The sequence below is a fragment of the Chrysoperla carnea genome, chromosome 1 (genome assembly GCF_905475395.1).
Source record: "Chrysoperla carnea chromosome 1, inChrCarn1.1, whole genome shotgun sequence".
In the NCBI taxonomy this organism is placed as follows: Eukaryota; Metazoa; Arthropoda; class Insecta; order Neuroptera; family Chrysopidae; genus Chrysoperla; species Chrysoperla carnea.
Window position 1 is genome coordinate 13,714,024 of NC_058337.1, and position 21,885 is coordinate 13,735,908.

General features: G+C 29.9%; 2 protein-coding genes across 3 annotated transcripts; one reads left to right on the top strand and one right to left on the bottom strand.

Moving 5' to 3' along the window:
* Window positions 1-1,017: 1,017 nt before the first annotated feature.
* On the bottom strand, window positions 1,018-19,148 carry LOC123300633. Its single transcript, XM_044883234.1, has 8 exons — window positions 19,114-19,148; window positions 18,977-19,023; window positions 10,321-10,539; window positions 10,107-10,258; window positions 8,122-8,479; window positions 6,011-6,227; window positions 4,826-5,469; window positions 1,018-3,311 (listed from the first exon to the last, which is right to left on the bottom strand). Exons 1-8 carry the CDS (start codon window positions 19,146-19,148, stop codon window positions 3,142-3,144), a joined length of 1,842 nt encoding a protein of 613 aa, XP_044739169.1. The 3' UTR covers window positions 1,018-3,141.
* Window positions 13,045-15,537, top strand: LOC123300644 (gem-associated protein 2). Of its 2 annotated transcripts, none has more exons than XM_044883246.1 (3): window positions 13,045-13,288; window positions 13,367-13,485; window positions 14,985-15,537. In XM_044883246.1, exons 1-3 carry the CDS (start codon window positions 13,150-13,152, stop codon window positions 15,510-15,512), a joined length of 786 nt encoding a protein of 261 aa, XP_044739181.1. In that variant the 5' UTR covers window positions 13,045-13,149; the 3' UTR covers window positions 15,513-15,537. The 2 variants fall into 2 exon arrangements, with proteins under 2 accessions (XP_044739181.1, XP_044739191.1); XM_044883256.1 differs by having other exon boundaries at window positions 13,149-13,283.
* Window positions 19,149-21,885: the final 2,737 nt, after the last annotated feature.

Here is a 21,885-nt window from a genome sequence, read left to right on the forward strand (position 1 = left end):
TAAATACCAGCTTCTAATAGCAATAAGTTTTTATATATTTAAGTTGATTAATTCGAAGAGTTTAGAAAAATTATTCCCTTTTTGAATTTGTTATCAGCGATTTGCAGGCCTTTAAGTTTAATGCAATAATCAAGACTGGCGTAATGATTGACAAAAAAATAATCCCATCTTCAAATTGAAGACTTGAAACTTTTCAGGCTTATCTCGTATATTTCTCCAAATAAAATTTAATGAAATAAGCAAACAAAACACTTCACAAAACTGTATTATTTATTGTATTTTTGCCATTGGAACTGGCAAATGGTTTGTCAACGCCAATAACAGGTAAATAACGATTTAAAAAATTTTACAATTAAAAAAAATTAAGGACACTTTTTGTCAAATAAAATATTGTACGTATTAACATGAACACATCTATAGCATATTTTGTGTTTCGAAAGGCACTAAAAATATGTATGTACAAAAAGGTATATTTTTAGCATTATGTTAAAAATATCTATCGTTTTTTAAATATAACTAAAATATTTATAAAACACTTGTGTTTAGTAATAAAATAAAAAATTTTTAACAAAATATCAAAAAAATTATATAAAACTTTATCTCACTCATTAACAACTTAAATACGGGGTCTTCGAACAATAAGCTATTTCCTACTATAAAAAAAATGGAGAGCAGCAGCTACGTCTCTAAAGTCATATTAAAATTTCTCCCTCATAACACAGAATAGAAATTCTTTTAAGATCTTAAATCTCTGATATAATTATTAAAGTGCATATTTTTTTTAAATATCAAAATAGTCCTTTAATTTTCGAAGACTCTGTATAATGAGGATTTCAGTCAATCAATATATTTAATTTTATTGACTTAATCTTTTAAGAAAATGTTTATATCAGTGTTTTATCCTACGGTGATCCCAGTTTAAATAGCCAAACTGATAATATAGTTATTAAACTCGAGTATCGTGGTATTTATTTCAATAGCTATATCTCAACTCTATGTCAACAAAAATTCATCCTTATATGATAATACTTATTAAAAATCTCAAAATAAGCAACAATTTTCACTAAATTTTGAATTAGCTAGATTATGTAATCATTAGACTAAATAATATCAAAATAGGTATTCTTCCTAGATTTATCGTTTTTGCTTACCATTATAAAAACTAATTATTAAGTATTTAAAAAACAACAAATTTTTTTTTTTTTTAAAAACAACCATTTTTTTGTTTTTTAAATTAATTAAAGTTGATTGATCGGATAATAGGATATGTTTATGCTATTAATTACTTTTTCACTTGCTAGTGCTGTCTCTCTCACGAGCTATAGCTAGCTCACTTTTACTTGTGGTTAATTTTGAATAAAAATTTTTTCTGTTAAGATAATCCCTATACATTATAAATGTGAAAGCTGTGTGTTTTTTTTTGTGTCTTGTTGCGCTTTCACACAGTGAATGGATTTCGATGAAACTGTACAATAATATAACTTAGCAAGTCTTAAATATATATTTTTAGTTTAGCAATTTAAACCGGGAACACACTGATGGACCAAAAGTTTTGGTCAACCCTATATTAAGTATTTATAAGATAATCATTTCCTTGTTTCATAATATTGAAAACTGTTCGTCTTGGCCTTTACATTTACAGTTCACGCCATAAAATTTGTTTTTCTACTTAAATACTTTATATTCGTCTCAAATATTTTACAAATGTATTATTAATTTTTTAAGATTGCAAGTATACAACACGTTATGAACAAAATCTTATTATGTTTTGTATTTTCACAAGTACCGTTAGTTTGTGAAAGACTGCGTTTCCATTACGGCTTCCAAGGAGACTAAATTAAAACGGTATGAAATTAAAGTCCAAACAGAAATATGCATAAAATGGACAAGATGTGTAGCTCAAGTATGGTCCCCTAACTACCGTTAAGTTCATTAATAAAAATTTATTGTGGCTTACAATGGCTTTGAACAGCAGAAATTAGCGAATTAATGCGCATTCATTTTTATGTGGATGCACAAAAATATATTGTTGCTAATAGAAAATTAAATAGTTAAAAGCAACCGCTTATTTTTTGTGCGTCCACATAAAAACTAGCCAAGATAGACATTTCCCGCCTAAAAACAAATTTTAAATTTGTCATTTATTTTTAATTTATTTATTTATAAAGACGTCTTTTTTATTCTCAACAATACAAGCTTTTGAATGAGATGAAAATTTTTGAATTCGTTAACTCTGTAAATTTTTGACTTGAGCAACATAGATTACATTTTGTATATTTATGTTGATCCGACTAAAGTGGTTGCAATTTAAAAATGATGTGAAACCTACCGCTTTTCAGACTAAACATAAGTATAGGATGCTTAAAACGGCTCCTTAGGAAGATATTTTAATGTTCTTTTTTGTTCTTTTTTTATACATAATTTTTTAATAAGTTTTCTTGTTCATATTTAATGTAAGCCAGTCAGCGGCCGGACAGACAGTATAACAGTCTTAATTTAAAACACACAGCTTGTACTTTTTACTACTTCAAAATAAAACGAAAATAGAGCCTTGTCGACACTAAACCTTTTCAATTGTCAATAGTCATAAAATATTGAACAAAAATTTATAACTAGAGAGAGAAATCCAAATACAAAATAAATTCTAAATTCTATATAATTTTTAAAACACATAAAATATTTCATATAAAACTTTATAAATGACTATTTTGACTTTGCCATAGAATTTCTATGCTGAAAGCAATTTTTATGCATGTAATAAATTATTTCAATATACATAATTTTATTAACTTCTGTTAATTACCTTCAAACAGTGTTCAATATTATCGAAAAATTAAAACTAGTTTGGACGGATTCATTTTATCAAAAAATGGACGAAATAAATGAGATTCATCATATGAAATGAAAATTCAATGGAATTCCACTAAACTATCACAAAATTTAACTGCAGATTAAAATAACTGAATTAAAAGTATTAATTATCCAGATTATGAAATAATTAAAAAATAATTTGAACTATTTTCGGCGGATTCATTCGAACAATAAATTATTGCTTGTGAAAATAAAAATGAGATTCATTATATAAAATGAAAAAGAGTTGGAATTCATTGAACTTGATTGGAAATAAGAATAACTTCCTTTTTAAAATAAATGAATTAAAGCATAAAATATTATTGATATAAAAACAGTATTTTCCAAAAGTAAAGAATTGGCTCCACCATGATATGCTCCAAAATGAAATACTTTAATATAACTCTCGGATTTAATCCATGGATTAGCACCATCATCAAAATGCATTGGACATTGATCACCTAAAATCAATCATAGAATTTGTTACAGAAATATTTTTAGCCATAGATTAAAAAATTTGAGCCACAAAGCATAGACATAATAGCATATAGCGAAAAGATTTGTGATTACTGTACTTTCCACTACAGCATTAATGCAAAGCAATTTGATACATATTTCTGAGCAAAAAAATAAACCAATGTACCAAATATTCATAAAAAATTGATGTTATAGTGTGGGTAGGAATATGAATATTATTAGTTAACTATTTTAATATGTATGCCGCAGACAAATAGCTTAGTTAGCAATTTAATTAACTTTTTACTAAACGGTGCCGGTATCAGCCATTTAATCAAACAGCTAGTCAAATGATTAGGATCGATAACATATTCGTTAAAATTTAGTTCCACTTTCTGCCACCTGGCGCTGAAATCCACACACAAATACTAATAATGGAGTTGTTAGGATAATGTTGGAGTTTCTCAGTCTGATTGCGTTTACGAAATAAAAAAAAACAATTGAGGAGTATGGTGACAAAAAAGTTGGAACTTAATATGGTACTATTAAAAACTAGTTTTCATGGCAAGAGTTTCGATACTTAGATACAAACTATGGTTACGAAATTAGGTCCAATTTATTTGAGAGAGGCTGTTGCAAGTCAGTTTCCTTTTGGTGGCCAGGGATTCCAAAAATGTAGTTGTAAGCCTCTTATGAATCAATGTCACAATAATAGATATACTTGTTTTAAATACAAAGTTCATTGCGGATCCAAATGCCATAGAAGTTCAACTAGCGTTAACAAATAATATTTTAAATATTCACATGTGTACTTCATTATTAAGTTACACCATTTGATCTCACTCATCATTCATCATCTCATTTTAAATTACATAAATATAAAATTTCTAATATCAACTATATCATCTATTTTTGTCAAATGGCCACCGTATTGAATGAATGGTCTAAGTACATGTCAGAGGCTAAATATACAGCAGTTCATTAAATGTTGTATTAGACGCTACGATTGAATATCTTTAGTAAAAAGGTTAGGGTGTTAACTAAAAGGTTAGGCTGTTAACTGAACAGCTAATTAAACTAGTTGGTTACGAAATCTATACTGAGTCATACCTCATAATATGTAATAAAATTCTTCCACACACTATCTAAATATAATTTTTTGAAGATGGGGTTTCTGTACATTGGTTCTTTTTTGTGCTCAGCAGTACACTATTTCAAGATTTAAACTTTTTTTTCAAATTTATTCTAATGCTTTACTTTGTAATTTTGTTTTATTAAATTGCTAAAAAATGTTGTCTTTTCGTATTTTAAATAGCTGTATCATTGTAAATATTGATTGTTAAATATTGAAAGCGGTCTTCTAAGCCGAAGGCATGTTAACAAATACAATGTGAGTTTAGACTCTTGTTTACATTAGAAAAATTAATAATTAGAAAATTAATTTTTTATCCAAAAATTTAAAAACTACTGAAATGTATATTATAATAAAACTGAAAATTGCATAAGTAATCAAACTTACGTTCTCTTTCATATTCTTGCATTTCAATGGCAACAGCAGCCCCTTCTGTATAATTCCAAGATGTTACATCTTGTTTCAAATCACAAAATGGTCCTATAGCTAATGACATTAAAACACGATTTAAATCAGCTCGCTGATATACCCAGCAACGATATCTGGAAAATGCATCCAACTCATCGTATGTGATTAAGTACGATTTCAAATTTTCTTTCCAAAAGCCAATACATTTCATTTTATAATCAGGATCACTGTAAATATCTACCGGTCGACCTAAGTGATCCACCGACAAACAGTACGTTTCATCAATAGCAATTTCCTTTTGATCTGTATCACAAACCGAAAAGTCAGATATATTTTGTTTGCAATAAATATTTGGTCGTGGACTTAAGGTAACACCACCAAGAATACGCGTTTCGAAAGGTACGTCACCACGTTGTGTAAAATTAAATTTGCCAGCAACTGGACAGCGGACAGCTACTGGTTGTTTTGCTAAGAATAAATCGTACTTCCATTTTTGTTTATTTGGAAATTGTACCCATGAACACACAGTGTGAAAATCATCTTTGATTACAGCGATTCCTTTACGATATCGAATTATATTATGATGCTGTGGAACAAAATCAAAGCATACGAAATCTTTTTGGCTGAAAAAAGAAATAAGATAAATTCATTAAAATGTTCTAAATAACTTTTAAGAATGATCCACCAGAATTGAAGTTCGTTTTTTTATAGAAAATACTGTGGCCACATCTGAAAGTCTTTTAGCTGCAATATTAGATATCCACCCGTATGTATTAATAACAAATCGAAAGAGCAAATTTCAAATATTTATTTTCGTTAGAAATTTTTACCTGGTTTACCAAATACTCTGACAACATTACACGACAAAGGGAAAAAGTGAATTTTTTCAGCAGGCTATTTGTAAATGATCCAATAACAAAATCAAACAGTTAATATGAGTTTTTAAATTGATGAGTTGTTATGAGTGTATGTTTTGAACACTACAGGAAAAGAAAATATTCGGGATGTATGATCATATCAAGAAAATTTCCATTCGTGATTTAAGAAACCAAGATTTGAAGTTAAAAATATTTTCGGATCACATATACAGAGTATAAAACTAGATTTTTTTTTTTTTGGTGAACCATCTTATATTAGAACTTGAGTATTTAAAATAAAATTTACCATCCATCGACTGTTAAACGTGCCATCATTACTCGGCTATCGCGTTGTTCTCTGCATACATAAATTGTTTTTCGAAAACGTCCTTCATCCGGATGCCAGGTTTCAATAATATGCGTTTCATTAATATACACATCAGCATCTAAATTTGCAGTGTTGATCCATTCACCGCTAAAATTTTGTGGCAACCTACAACCCGGCTCAACTACCTCAGCTTTAACTGAAATAATAAAATTTTATAATTAATTTTCCATTGGTATAATAAAATAAGTATTAAAAACAATTTTGAATGTTTTTAAAATGCAAGAGACAATTCATGAATTTCCTGATATTTGTGTAGAAACCGGTTTTATAAAATATTAAGTACGTTCTATGGCATCGTAGCGCCTAAACGGATGAACCGATTTTGATTTTTGCGAGTTTAGGGTTCCGTACCCGAAAAATTTGTCGGGGTTTTTTTAAATTTTGTAAATTTTACTTGTACATACACGACTGTTGTTTTTACCAATATTACATCACCAAAATGGCTGACAGCGTTTTTACGAGAATACAAAAGGTTTAAAATTTAATATAATTTTATGGCACGAAAACATGTTTATTTTGCCGAAATATATTTTTTGTAGCTTTCTATTAGGAAAGCTACAAAATCCTGAGAAATATGTTACTCGTCTCTAATTTGGTAACACTTTCAAATAATCGCCAAATATATTCCAAGCAGAATCATTCATACTGGTGAGGACTATATGTGATGTGGTCGAAGTACTTATTTATAATATAAACAAGTGAAAACAAACAATTGACTGAGTTAATTGTTGAAATACCATGTATAGACAGTGTTGATGCTCAATCGTTTGTTTTTTTGACGTCACGTAATTAACAAAAGATATTCACTTTTAAATAGACACACACACAACTGATATTCCTATATTAATACATACTATAAAATTTGCACCTAATTAACGCCCTCGTGGGTAAACAGTTTTTTATTTTTTTATAAGGAACATTTTTTACATTTAAACTTTTGTTCTATCTCTAACGGTTTACAAGATGGGTCCTACGGACCCAAGACCCAATTGACCTATGATGCTCATTTACGAACTTGACCTCACTTTTTACGTCCTGAGTACGCTGTAAAAATTTCAGCTCGATATCTTTTTTCGTTTTTGAGTTATCGTGTCCACAGACGGACGGACGGACGGACGGATAACCGGAAATGGATTAATTAGGTGATTCTATGAACACCTATACCAAAATTTTTTTCGTAGCATCAATATTTTTAAGCGTTACAAACTTTGGACTAAACTTAATATACTATGTATATTTCATATATACATGGTATAAAAATTAAATCTAGGCATTGAGACGAATTTGAAATTGTATTTCAAATAACTAGTTAATATACAAAAACAATATATATTTTTTTTTACTTTTATAAATAAAGGTAAATTTTTTCGGCTAGGCGGTTTTGAAGTTTATTTTCAATTGTCTGGAGTAAATGTATCGATACTATCGAGTTTATGTATTGCTAAAAATTTCGAAATTTTTTAAATAGGTATTTAATATTTATTCAGTATAACGAAAAAAAGGAAAACTGTATATACGGACAAAAGCGCAATGCACACTCTGTATCACAAAAAACGATTATTTTAGTATATACAGTGTGTCGCATTTAAGATGAAGACACCCCCATATTTTCGTTATTTACAAAAACATCGATTTTAAATTTTGCACAGTCATACATACATATCCATAGGGTGATGGTTCACATTTTTTAAGATACCTAACCGAAATAAGAACTTTAAACTCAGCCTACTAAAAATTGACAAATGGGGCCGATTCTTCAAAAATCATAAAACTTAGGAGACGTAATGTATGGATGGTTCCTTATTCAACTCACTAAAATCATTTATGAATATTAGCAGAGAAAAATTGGATAAGGTCAACGATTAGCCGCTTCTCTTAAAATACAATAAAAAAAGGTTACTTTAATATATATTAAAATAAGGCATTTGGTGTATAAGTTATTGGACTCCTTCTTTGAAAGAAGTTATATTTCTACTAATTTCAAGAAATTTGTCTTCATGAATCATTATTATTAAAGTAATCATATTTACCAGGTGTTACACGCATTCTTTCTGGTGATTTTTCAGGTGTTTTCAGTGAATTACATTCTGCAGTAATTGATACACCAATATATAAATCATCATCACGATTTTTCAAGAAACATCGGTATTTTTCATCTTTACGAGATTCTTTTGTATTGGCTACAGCAAAATAATGATTCTTTCCTACGAACCAATCGCCTAGACAACTGTATTCGACTAAACCATCAAATGTTCCTGTCATTCCTTGACACTTTTTGTATGTAATATTAAACTTTTGATTCGTAATTAAAAATTGTGTTCCAGCTGTTTGACATGATCGAATTTGTGCATCAGGATGACGACATTCTCCCGTAAACCGGAAACGATTCTAAAAAAACGAGTATAAGTAATATAAAAAAGTTCATATATAAAATATGATTAATAAAGACAAGAGAGGTTTGGTAAATATCAGAAAGTTTATGCACCAGAATGATGACTTTCCTCCCGGGTTGTTTTCAAGCCATTTGATGCATTAATTGCGCCCATTGAGACTATACTATGTAATAGATTTGTTTCTCAAATGGCTTTGTGTGAATTTAAAGTGAATGTATGATCATTATTCGTGGCGCCACAGTTATCGTATTCTCCCCCGCCTTTTCATTAGAGGCATGGCACTCGTTGAACATGATTAGAGCTATAGCCAAATCGTTGACCACAAGATATTTCAATCAAAGAGTTAATGAACCACAGGAAAATACAAAACGAAGAAAATCACAAAATTGAATCCTTTATTTTCATTTTATTAATAATTCAAAATTAGTTTTTCGATTTAATTCGAGTTTTTGGGGGATTTTTAATGTTAATTAATTATCGATTACCACAAGAACCTAAAAAATTTAATCAAAAGAAAGGTTGTAACATGAGATTTCAAGCTGTACTTTTGGCTTCGATTGATGCTATAAATGGTCAAATTTCACCTTCAAATCGTGGCGCCATGGATATCTTAATCGTGCCGAATAAATAAAAAACACTCGTAGATCCATGCGAAATCGCTCAAATTAAAGAAAGGCAGGTAAGACATGATCAACTGAATTAGATCATCTGAATATTTTAAGAACAGGGTTAACGCAATAATCAAAAAACCCATGCTACCTCGACCACATTAGAGGCATGGCCAGCCCGCAGAAAATCTAAATTTCAATCACAATGTTATAAAAAGGGATAAAAACACGCAGGTGTTCTACGGGTTGTCCATGTCTCTAATGAGGTCGTGCTCGTGTAGTTTTATTATGTTTCAGTACGTAGAATTTACTCACTTTAGTTTCTTTTTGATAACTCGCATTAGAAGAATTATATACATTTACGTTAAATTCACACAATTCTAAACGAAAAATAACAGGTTAATAACGAACCGTCAAACAAGAAATAAAACAATTGAATAGACATATCAATAAAGTAGATATTCTTATCTGTATTTTGAACCGACTTCAAACAAAAACGGAGGAGGTTATCAATTCGACTGTATTTTTTTTTTTTTTTTTTTATGTTTGTCACCGCAGAACTTTTGACTGGGTGAACCGATTTTGATGATTCTTTATCTGTTTGAAAGCTGGTGCTTCCCGTTTAGTTCCATTTCATTTTGGTCTAGTTCTGACAACGACATCCATGAGAAAATCATAAAAGTCTGAAATTTGCATTAAGTATGCACGACAAGAGGACGAATAACTCAATATCACTTCGATGATTCTTTTTTTTGACATGTATAAATTCAATAAAAATATTTTAAAATAATTTTTGGACAATTTTTGCACATTTAATAGTTAAAAAGTTAATTATAATAGCCTATTTTTAATTTTTTTTAACTCATTTATTCATTTTTAGACACAAAATATGAATGAAAATGGTAGTGGAATTTAATACCGTATTATTTTCGTTAATTAAAGAAAACTGCTAATTTTTCACCATCACCACCGACTAAATACTGAATTAAACGTTTACCAAAAAGTACACATTACCTGGTATGCAAAGTTCCATACACCTTCTAATGACGATCGACAATTAACCGGAACATAATTTTCTGAGAACAACGTTATCAATTGATCTGGTAAATTATTACATACTCGTTCAAACGTAGGCTCTTCACCCTCAGGTAAATTAACACACGAAGCTGGAATATAAATATTAATATAATAACTAAACATTCAAAATGTTTAATTTGAATAAACATACTTTCGAGTTTTTCAAGAACATTAACGGTGCGCACTAAAAATTTAACACATGTGTAACATCGATTATTTTTAAACACCATTGTATAATTAACATGATAATCTTCTTTAATTAAGACACAATGTCCTCTGCCAGTCATGGTATCTGCATTTAACTCTGTAAGGGTATTTCTTCCTTCCCATGAAAACCATGATCCTCGTATAATAAGTGGAACGCTACACTCTGCATTACAAGACAGTTCTTCTGAAATATAAAATGCATTTTAATAGTTTTTAATTTAAATATTAATGTAACAAATTATTTTACCGTATGATAATATTAAAACAACTATACTTAAAAAGTAAGTAATAAATTTTGTTGAACACATTTTAAGTGATTGATTAATAATAATTTAAAATCTACAAAAACATAATTGTATACAAATAAAAATGACAACACCCTATGTGTGTATGAGTCTTGTATGAGTAGTATGAATGAATCAGAATGAATCAGTATTGCCATTTTGCCAGATATAGACTCCCCTAAACAAAATCCCCTAAATTCAATAACTGAAATTATCAGAAGATAACTTTTTGAATTCGTTTTTTTTAAATAAGAAAATATAAAAACATCAATATTTCGAAGCGTTACAAACTTGTGACTAAAATTAGTACACCTTGATATATTTATTTCATGTATACAGGGTATAATAAAAATATGCACGTGAACAAATTAGAAAAACGAAGGATACATTTTAAAATAATTTAAATAAAACCCATTAAGCAAGATTAGAGACATAAGATTTTCTGAATTGAAATTTATTATTCGAAATAAATTATGTACATCGCGAACTATATTCTCTGTGCTATACAATAAAAATCTTTAATTTACGTCAAATTGTAGAAAATTGTTTTTTTTTTAAAAATATTCCAATGAAATTTTCTCCAATATTCTTCTTTTATAAAATTATTTGAAATACTCTCAATGAGAAAATTGTAGAATATTTTATAAAATTCAATAAAAAAAGTTTCAGATAAATTAGTCAACAGAATTTTCTGAAATACTGTTTCGAATCAAGATTTTCGACATTCCAGAAAATTACGTAGATACAATGAACCAAATAATGTCCTAACTTTTTACCCGATTATAAAATTTTACCACCATTCTAATTTCAACAAAAATATTTAATTACTAGAAATTTAATGTACCCTTAGATCATATATTTTAATAGGTAAGCCGAATGTATACCAAGTATGTATATTTTGACTTCACACAGATTAACAAAGACAAAAATACAATATTCAAACAGCTGACAAAGAAACACAATACGAAAGCATGGTATTCAATGCGCATAATCGTATTGACGGAAGTCAGCTGCTTCAATAGTTACTGTTTGTAGAGTTAATTCTGTATAAAAGTTCTAAAAAATGGTTAGTAGTTGTTTTATTTGCAAGGAATATTTGTTTCACAGGTTAGGAAAGTTTAATTATTAAATAATATTTATTAAAAAGCAATTTTTATGTTGTAAATACGTGCCAGGATATTATGTTGTATATCAAGACATGCGCATGAATAACCATGCTTTCGCATTTATTATCCTTGTCAATCTACTTTGGAACGTGGTTCTCACTCTCTTGCCGATTCCTGTAGTGTATTTTCAAAGAATGTACCCTTAAACTAAATATTGATTTAAAAAATATTAAACACTATAGAAAAAATAATTTCGAAAATAAATAAATGGCCTGAAATACATTAAAATCAGTTATGGCATATTTATTACAGTAACAAAATAATTTTTTATTGCTTTGAGAAATATAGTAATTAACTTAATAATAAAATTATAATTTTGCTAAAGTCACACTGATTATATGCTTAACCTTCAAACTGATGTTTGCAAAAAAGTTGTCAACCTAGCCACAGACGCATCAACATTGTTGTCAATAGAAAGTCACTCCCACTAAAAATAAAAACTTTTTTATTTTCTTCAACATAGCTGACAACATGAAATTTCAACCATCAACCTATACATACGCGTTCAACTTGGTTGTCAATATTACATATTGTTATCTATGTTGACAACTATAAAGTTATCTGTAAAACGGTCTATAAAGTTATCTGTAAAACGGTAATTCAATTGGGTTCAATTAATATCGGTAGATAGTCTTCCTTAGCAGGATTGGGATTCTAAAGTTGTAACAGCCCAAGGGTTGTCTACCTTTAGATAAAGTCCTGCTGCTATAATTTGGACCACCTTAATGTGTACATGTTGATGCTAATGTCAAATATACCAAATATTCTCAAATAGTACTTTACTTTTTATCAAAGTTAAGTTTTTTTACTTAATAATTTATTATGTTATTGCAGACTCATTTTATAAAATATATTTGATATTTTTTTTCAAATATCTATTACATATAGACATTGACATTAGTGTATAACATAAAATATTATAATAATAATAAAAATTTTATCTCACGATCGTAGATAAAATAAGTTATTAACTAAAAAAGAACTTACTTTAACTTAGATATAATATTGAAGAATTATCTTAAATATAATTGGCATTAGCACCAAAATGGTGAACGATCCTACCCACATAAATATTTAGAGCTCTAATAAGACGATGCTATGGTTTTGTTGATAGTTAAGTTACCCCAACTATATTTTATCTATGAGTTAACCTGAATGCAGACAATTTTGTTGTCAGTTGTATGTCACTGTTTATGTATGATGATTTTGATATTCGATACTATTTGATGTTCATTTTTTTAGAATTCTAAGCCAAGTTTAATTTCCCAACTACCAAGAAATATTTTTGCGCAGTAAATCTTTGTCATTTGTACACCAAGAAATATGAGTTTTGATGAAAGCTTTGATTCAGATGATGAAAATGAACCAAAAGAAATTGATTCTCTTTTAAAAACTGCTTTAACATTTAGTCCTGATTATGATATTAAAAGCTATAATCCTGCAACAGCCGTTCCAATGTGTGGTAATTTTTTGATTGGTTATAGAGAAAATAATAAATTTCCGTTATATAATAGTTTATTTGTTGTTTTGGTTTTTTTAGGGGATGATTTTCTACAGTATGTTATGTATGAATCTTCAAAATGTGATAAAGTAGTTACAGCAAATTTAGATAAATTGAAACTGAAGAATGTGGAGAGAAATGAAGTGGTTGGCAATGATGTGAGTGAGTTTGCTTGGTTGAAACAATTATATTTAGGGATTGTATAATTTTTATGAGGTAACAATCTGACAATGAATTCTAGCAGAAGTCGTAAGAGATCAGATATAACAGTACAATTTGTTGAAGTTTCAGCAAATCTGAAAACAGAAATTTCATTATTGTTTGCTGTATAGAGTATGTTCCAGAAGTCCTTAACCACTAGTTAATGAGAAGTATCTTGATACGATTTATTATATATCAAACAATGTTTCTAACAAAAGTTATTGAACTCAAAATGAACACGTTCATAAAAATTTAACTTAGATACCTTAAGGTTATCTAAAAGTCGATTCGAATTTTTAAATGACAAGAGAAAACCATTTTAAATTAGGAAGTTGTTTGTTATGAAAAATATGTATTTCTAATTTAAAAAAATGGATCTAGGCATTAGGGAGAATTTAAAACTTTCTATACGAATTTGATACTTTTTTAACAGAACTGTGTATGTAGAACAACTTTTTTTTGAAATATTTTCAGTATCCCGCTACAAATTTCGTTTAAACGAGTGGCTAAAGAATTCTATAGAGTACTGGATATACAGAATATCCACCGTAAGAGAAACTAAGCGGATAAAATGCAATTTTTCAATTTCTACGACCGATGTTTGTTTTCGACCAAAATAAGTGCATGTAAAAATGCGTTTCAAAGCGTGTTTCGTAAAAAACCTCTGGAAACTTAACTTGGGTAAATCAACCGCTTGTCGCCCTATTAGCTCAGTTGGTTAAGGCTTAACCAATCCCGTCCGCGGTATGCTTAGAATCGTATCGTCTACCTTATTTTAAAAGCAACCAGGAGAACCAGTTTCAATCTGATGTCAGAGCATTAAGTTCCCCATCTAATTCTGAAACTTTTGTTTTAGTTATTAATGTTCCACAAATTGCAGTTTTTAAGCTTTTTAGTTTCTGAGAAGTGATTGTTATTACGCGCGTTAAATAACGCGCTAAAAATTGGTATTTTTTGATTTGTACTTATAAACCATATATGTAATACTAAAGGTATATGGGCAGTTCCTATAAGTGGAAGGCGTTCGGACTAAGTGAAACAGATAGTGTATCGTTCTCTCACTCTTCCGATCGCATTTGTCAGCTCTGCGCATTTTTCGTGCGCACTATTTAAAATTTTTTAATGGTAACCATGGTTACCATATTTTAGAGAATTCTCAAGCATGCGCAGTATAGATAAAATGTCTCGAACGAGAGAGAAAACAAATATTGTCGGCACCGTAAAGTTTGGACATTCTTTCCCGTACCAACTGCCCATATACCTTTAGTATTACATATATGTTATAAACTTGTATTTTTTATAACTTCAAAAATAATACGATTTATGCTTTATAATTTTTGGAGTGCGTTCTAAATATATTAAATAGTAAAAAAGCAAAAAAATTAAATTTTTTAAAAATTGAATTGAGATTTTAATAGTGTATTGGCGTAATATTAAAAAGAATGTTTATTTTCAGATTTCAGAAGAATTTTTAGTACATACCCCACAATGTTTAATACCATCATTAGAATGGCAAAATGATCAAATAAATTTGTTCAATAAATTACGCGAACGGCTAGAATATTTACGAAATAATTATGATGAAGAAGCGACACCGAAAAATAAACGTAAAAATGTGGAATGGTCAGTTGTGAATTGTGAGAAATATCAACCATCTCTATCGGAAGCAATTCGTATTCGACAACAAAAAGTCATTGGTTTTGTATATCATTTAGTTAAGTTATTCGAAGACTTACCAACAGACGGCTCTAGTATCCCACATCATCTTGGTGCATGGATGTATACTGCTCTAGCATTATTGCCTATACCATTATTACCAGACACATGTTCGTCACTACGCCAGCTCGCACGTAAATGTATTCAATTGAGAGCTGTATTACCGGTAGAGAATGAAGATATTAATGGAAAAGTTGAACCTTTGAATTTGTTCATATGTTTAGTTGCACGATATTTTAATCAAGTTGATTTAGCAGATAAGGTTTAGTAATAGTTTTTTGTAATTATTTTATACAATAAAATAAATTAAATCATTAAGGTAAAGAAGAAAGAGTTCTTACGTATTTTAATTCTCACGATTACGATATCTGTGGCACCACAATTTCTAGGTAGAATTTTTCCATTTATAGCAAGACAATATGAAAATCAGGAGTGGAAATTTTCGATTTTACGATTGATTTTCGAGTAATCGAAGCCTAAAGTGCAACTTGAAATCTTATATTACGATCATTTTTTGGTTTAATTTGGTATCACCTCAGACTACAGAGAATTTTTTTCTGCATTAAATTATAGGAGTAATTTTTTTATTTAAATAGGTTCAGTATCACGTTCTGAATGTAAATGCATAAAATCCTTACAAAAATAAGGATTAAGGAGACAGTCCTTTGCCTTTGGTGTATAGAGGTCATTCCAACACGCTTTATTGGGAAACGATACTCAAATTCGAGGAGCAAATGCTGAGATCAACTGCCGTACAACGGGTCGGAGGGGGCTTACAGGGAAAAGGCGAACTATCATTTAATAAAATGAGGTTGGTGTAATCAAGAAAGTCACATATAGTATTGCCCCCTGGATCACTATAATGGTTACCCAGGAGGGTTGATGCATATAAAACAAACTTTAATCGGTACTATAGGTCAAATTTAGAGATTTCGTCTTTTTTATCCTCGTTTATTGGACTAATGAGTTACCTGTGAAATAAGACGAATGACGCGGTGGGTGCTTCACTTCGGCTAACTTTGGCGAGTATACTCGTTGAGGATACTCCGCGAGAGTGTAGTTGGGGGCTTAGAAAATTATAAGATTGCTTTTCTCGTCCTTCCAACCTGAACATAGATAAATTCCTTGAAATGCAAAATATTTATACAAAATTAAAAAAGTTTTTTACAAAACAAACTGCTTTATTTATAAGTAAATATTTTGGGTAAAATTGAAAGTTAGTTGAAGCACATATATAATAGACCAAATAGAAGATCGTTATGTTACTTAAATTAGTTGAAATAAATAATAAATACAAATTTACAGCGTGTTTAAAAACTACATAAGACCGTTTAAAAGCAACTTAAAAGGATTTTAAATAAAAACTTTTTTTATGTTGTGCAGAAATAAATTACCGAATTTCCGAGGAAATATAGCTATTGCTTTTGTTTCGATAATATAATTTCGCAAAAATTTCTTCAAATGTCTATTAATCCTTTTTAGCTGATTCATATTTGAAAGGTGAAGTTCGTAAATGAACAAAAAAAAAAAATTTATTAACAAACAAAGAGCAAGGGCGCAACATGAATTTTGATTTTTTTAAAACAAAGTATCTAGCTTCATCACGCTGGAATTGAACTTGAAAAGAGTCAGGTTTTTTTGAACATAAAAACTACAAACGCAGGCGCGGATTCAGCCCTCAAAAAAGGTGACGGGGACGGCACAGCAACGCGAAAATCAGCCAAATGCGAGTCGGAGTATGAACACGCTCGTGATCGATTTCGTGCATTCCTACAAAGGTAATGTTTACAAAATAAATGACCCCCTGCTCAAGATTTCTGCAGTCTATATTTACATGTTGGCAAAGCTTGGTGTGGGGGTCGAACACTAAAATGTTAGTTTGTTCGTTCATAAAAATTACAAAAGTTAATGTGTGTTTGTTTGCGTATAACAGTGTCACATTTAGACTCTACTGAACTACTGAACCAATTTTGATGAAATTTTTACAACTTCTAATTAAAGTAAACGCTAGTATACATTTTAATTACAAATTCAGGCATTCGCTTTTTTCGCGAAAGCGTTGGTAATTTAGGAGAGCTAACTCAGATAATATTTCCTGTAATCTTGAGGCACGCAACCATAATTTTACCCTTCGAAGTGTAGAAAACGATCTCTCTGCCGTAGCTACGCTGATCGCAAGAGTTTCCAGTATTTTCCGGTATTCATTTATAACAGTTGATTCACTATCAAAAGATTTAAGTGTGGTAAAATGATGACAATCGGAAGTTATTGAAAATTTTCTGGGATTTTTGTTCTTCGATTTTTGTCTACTACATGTTTTAAAACGAATTTCTAAACAAAAAATGTTCCCCCAAAAATTATAAAATGGGTTTAGTATGAAATTAGAATCAATAGACTAACTATTTGAAGCGATTCATTGTTTTTTCTTTTAATTTTATTAAATCATAAGTCTATTTGGGTGATGGACATGCCCAGCGTGCCCAAATAGGTGAATCCGCCACTGTACAAGCGATACAATGGAAGCCGAGCCTTCACCCAATTGCCGTTTCAAAATTTGGAAAACAAAAAACTGGGCTAATTTGACCCACGTACGTTGCTGCCCAGGAAAAGATACCGTATGAAACAAGATGTCGATAAAGTGTAATTAAAATTGTATATTAGTCCAGTACTATTAGGTTTTTACCTCGGAACCCAGTTATAGTGAATGGATTTTGATTTTTTTGGATTTTCTTAATTTCTTATACTAATAAGTAAAAAGTTTACTTATTGAAACCTTCCGCTAATGTTTTTATACCCTGTGTATATGATATATTTATTAAGGTATACTAATTTTAATCCCAAGTTTGTAACGCTTAGAAATATTGATGAGATAAACAAAATTTTTGTATAAGTGTTCATAAAATCACCTAAATAATCAATTACCGGTTGTCTGCCCGTCCACTCGTCTGTCCGTCAACTCAAAAACGAAAGGAGCTATCAAGCTGAAATTTTTATAGCGTGCTTAGGACGTAAAACGTAAGGTTGAGTTCGTAAATGAGCAGCATAGGTCAATTGGGTCTTGTGTCCGTAGGATCCATCTTGTAAACCGTTAGAGGTATAAAAGTTTATATGGATAAAATGTTGCTTATAAAAATAAACAACTTTTGTTTGAAACATTTTTTCGTTAACATCACTGTTTACCCGCGAGGGAATTAGGTGAAAATTTTTTAGTATGTATCATATGAGAATATGAGTTACACGTGTGTGGCTATCTAAGAGTGGATATTTTTCTTTATTTACATGACGTAAAAAAAAATAGCCCTAAATTTAATATCATATGGTGTCCGTAAGTAGAGAACTTCTGTCCCATCCCATGGGCGTAAATCGAAAATACACAAGATCTCATGAATATTATTTTGTCGAGGACACTCAGACAAACATTTTCCACCGGCTACCATAAAAATCAGCTGGCGCAGAGTATTTCCTGAGTCAAATGCTTCGTTTCGTACAATACTTAGAATTAAAAATTTTAATTAAAATATCGAATCTTCTCACTAATTACCTTTAATAATTTAGGTAATATTGATAACATTATTGATAAACTTTTGTAACATTGTGTTCAATAAATTGATATAAATATATACAATATACATATATACATTCATATGTGAGTGATATGTATAATTTCATTGATTTAATAGAATTGAATGAATATAAGTAAGTAACTAAGAGCACCAAGTGAGCGTGTGTGGCCCCAGGCGGAGACTCCATATACACAAAATACAATATACACTATGTTAGTTATATGTAACATGTGTGTGATGCAACAATACTAATGGACTGATATTTGTTTAAGACATCTGACAATCTAGACAGTGATATGTTTAAATAAACATAGAAGACAGCTAATATAACTAAAATTCATTTTTGTATATTTGTTGCTGTAATATATAGATCATTTATATAGTGTTTTCTATATCTTATCCTATCTCGAAAATAAAAAGCAAATACCATAATATAACAACGTATACATTCAGTTAGTGTTATTGCAAATACCGAATTATTCATCTTCAAAAACATGATTTATTTATTCTTATTTATAAGCAAACAACTATAATAGTGACCAATACAATGCAACAAATATAGGTAGCATTTTTACCATTTGAGCCTAATTCATGTGGTGTAAAAAAATTGCAAATGAAAATATTCGTAATGATTATTAATATGCAAAAGTAGTGGCGGATTTAAGGGTTGGCAAAGGAGCAGTTGCCCACTAGATCATCGCAGGGTACCACAAGGGAACACGAAGTGCATTTACGAAGACAAAAAAAGAGGAAAAAGACAAATTGGCATAAAACGGCGTGACTAGGGGTTCAAAAGAGTTCATTAACGAAGAGTAAAAAAAAATGGGGGAAGAAATTCGTAGGAAAGAGCACCACAAGGGGGCACCAAGTTGATTAACAAAAATGAAAAAGACGGCCCTATTAACAGATTTTCTACATTCGGCCTTCCGTCTAAAATCCGCCAACGTGAAAGACAAAGATTATAGTAAGGAAAATAAAATCTATAAGTGTGTTAAACAAATTATTGTTTCTACTTTGTAATGAACAGAATCAAAAATCGTCAAAATTATGCTTACGTAATTAATGAATGGCCTATTTGGAAACATTCCCAGACCTTGATTCTCATGTAACTATAAAGCTATGATATCAATTATCTGGCCACTTGATGGAATTTGAAATTAAACCTTGTACAAATTAAAAAAAAAGAAAAGTTTTAAAATAAGAAGTCGCTTCGTAAATATAAAAAAAATCAGGTAAGTCGGACTAGCACAGAAAAGGTTACGTATCATCGTACAAAATATTGCAATATGACTGAACCCGCATTCTCAATCGAATCTCAAGAATTTGGAAATTTTCATTCGAGTGATCGATAATGTTTTTAATCTTCGAATACCTTCCTCTATGTAGGATTTGGATTTTAATTTGTGTCTCGGGCCAAATTACATAAAACAAATTATTGAAAAAAGGTAAAGTAAAGAACCTTAGTATTTAAGAGTAAAATTTGTTCGAAAAATAAATCGTGACTGATACTACAGAATAAAACGTGACCGACACTACCGTCACTTTGGATTGCAAAATGTTGTATTTTGAGTTGTATTGTAAAACAAACCTTAGAAATTAATATAACAGGGCACAAGATAGAAACTTCAAAGCCATTTGAAAGATATAAAAATGTACTAAAATGCTATTTTTGAGTACAATTAATAAAGATAAATAATGAAATTTTAATGAAAACTTAACACTTACGAAGAAAATATATTTTAGGTACTTAAGATACTGATAGCTAAAAGTACTACAATGTTGGTACCATACTAAAATATTTTTACCATCAAAAACATTTTATTTCCATTCGTGGTTCCCTTTTTGACATTTTGTTCACACAATTTCAGCTGTCTAATTATTGCCAATTATGGAAGACAGGCGGACCGACGGACAGCGGAGCTTAGTATTAGGGTGCCGTTGGTTGTCATTCCGATACGGAATCCTAAAAATTGTTAGTATTAACTATTAGAAAACAAATCTGAATATTTGATAATCAATTTGGTCTTTAAATTTTTTTAATTATATTTTTCAAGCATCAATATATTTTACTATTCATAATATGGATTTTTTTTGTAAGTTATCCACGGATATTCCTATACTTGAAAAATATATAAAATAGAATAGAAAAATGATAAAATAACTTACGCATGGGTATGTATTTAATTTCTATTTTTGCATTTAGCTTGATAGTATGTATACCTACTCTTCAAAAATCAAATTATCCAAAGCTAAAAATTGAAACCACAAGTGCAATTTTCGTACAAGGAGTCATATGCGGTAGAGGGGAACACTGATTCAAACCATACGGTACTTTTCTCAAGTGTGAATCTAACATACTAATACTGTTTAAATAGTGGGGTATTTATACGATGTTCTAAATAAATGGTTTAAGCACCACATTCCGATTAGTGTTGTAGCATAACATGAAACATATTGTGAAACATCACTGGAGTGAAGTAAATCTACGTGGCCTAGTGATTTGGGCTGATAATACGTTCCAGTTAATTAACCTGTAATCCAATTCAGTATACCATGAACATACTATGGATTTTGGTTCCCAAAATCGATACGTTTATAATACGTACTAATATTAGACGCGCTAATATAACTGTATGCTTGTCTGCTTCACATCTAAATCGTCGTTCACATCTAAATCCCCAAACAATTTCCTTTTTTTAGTTTCATGTACTTAACCTTCTCAAGCTCATGCTCAACTTTTGGTAAGGATCAATATGGGTTCCACATAAGTTATTGTATCGATTGTCATCAATAAATTCTATTATTCCACTTCCTGCGATTAGAATTTCAAAATGTGTTAGTCTTTTTTTGGCAGTCAGAGCGTCATGTTTACCAGTCTTAATTGTTGTTGGTATTTGTTTGTTGGAACCTTTTGGCTTTTCCATCTTCTCATAAATCTTGTGCCTGTAAAATGGATCTATAAACTTTTTATCTTCAATATGCTTTATTTGTTCGGTAGTTGATCCGCTACTCCAAAAAAATTTTCACACGGATACTCTCCTATCACTCTCATATACTCTCCTTTCTATCCTGCTTTTA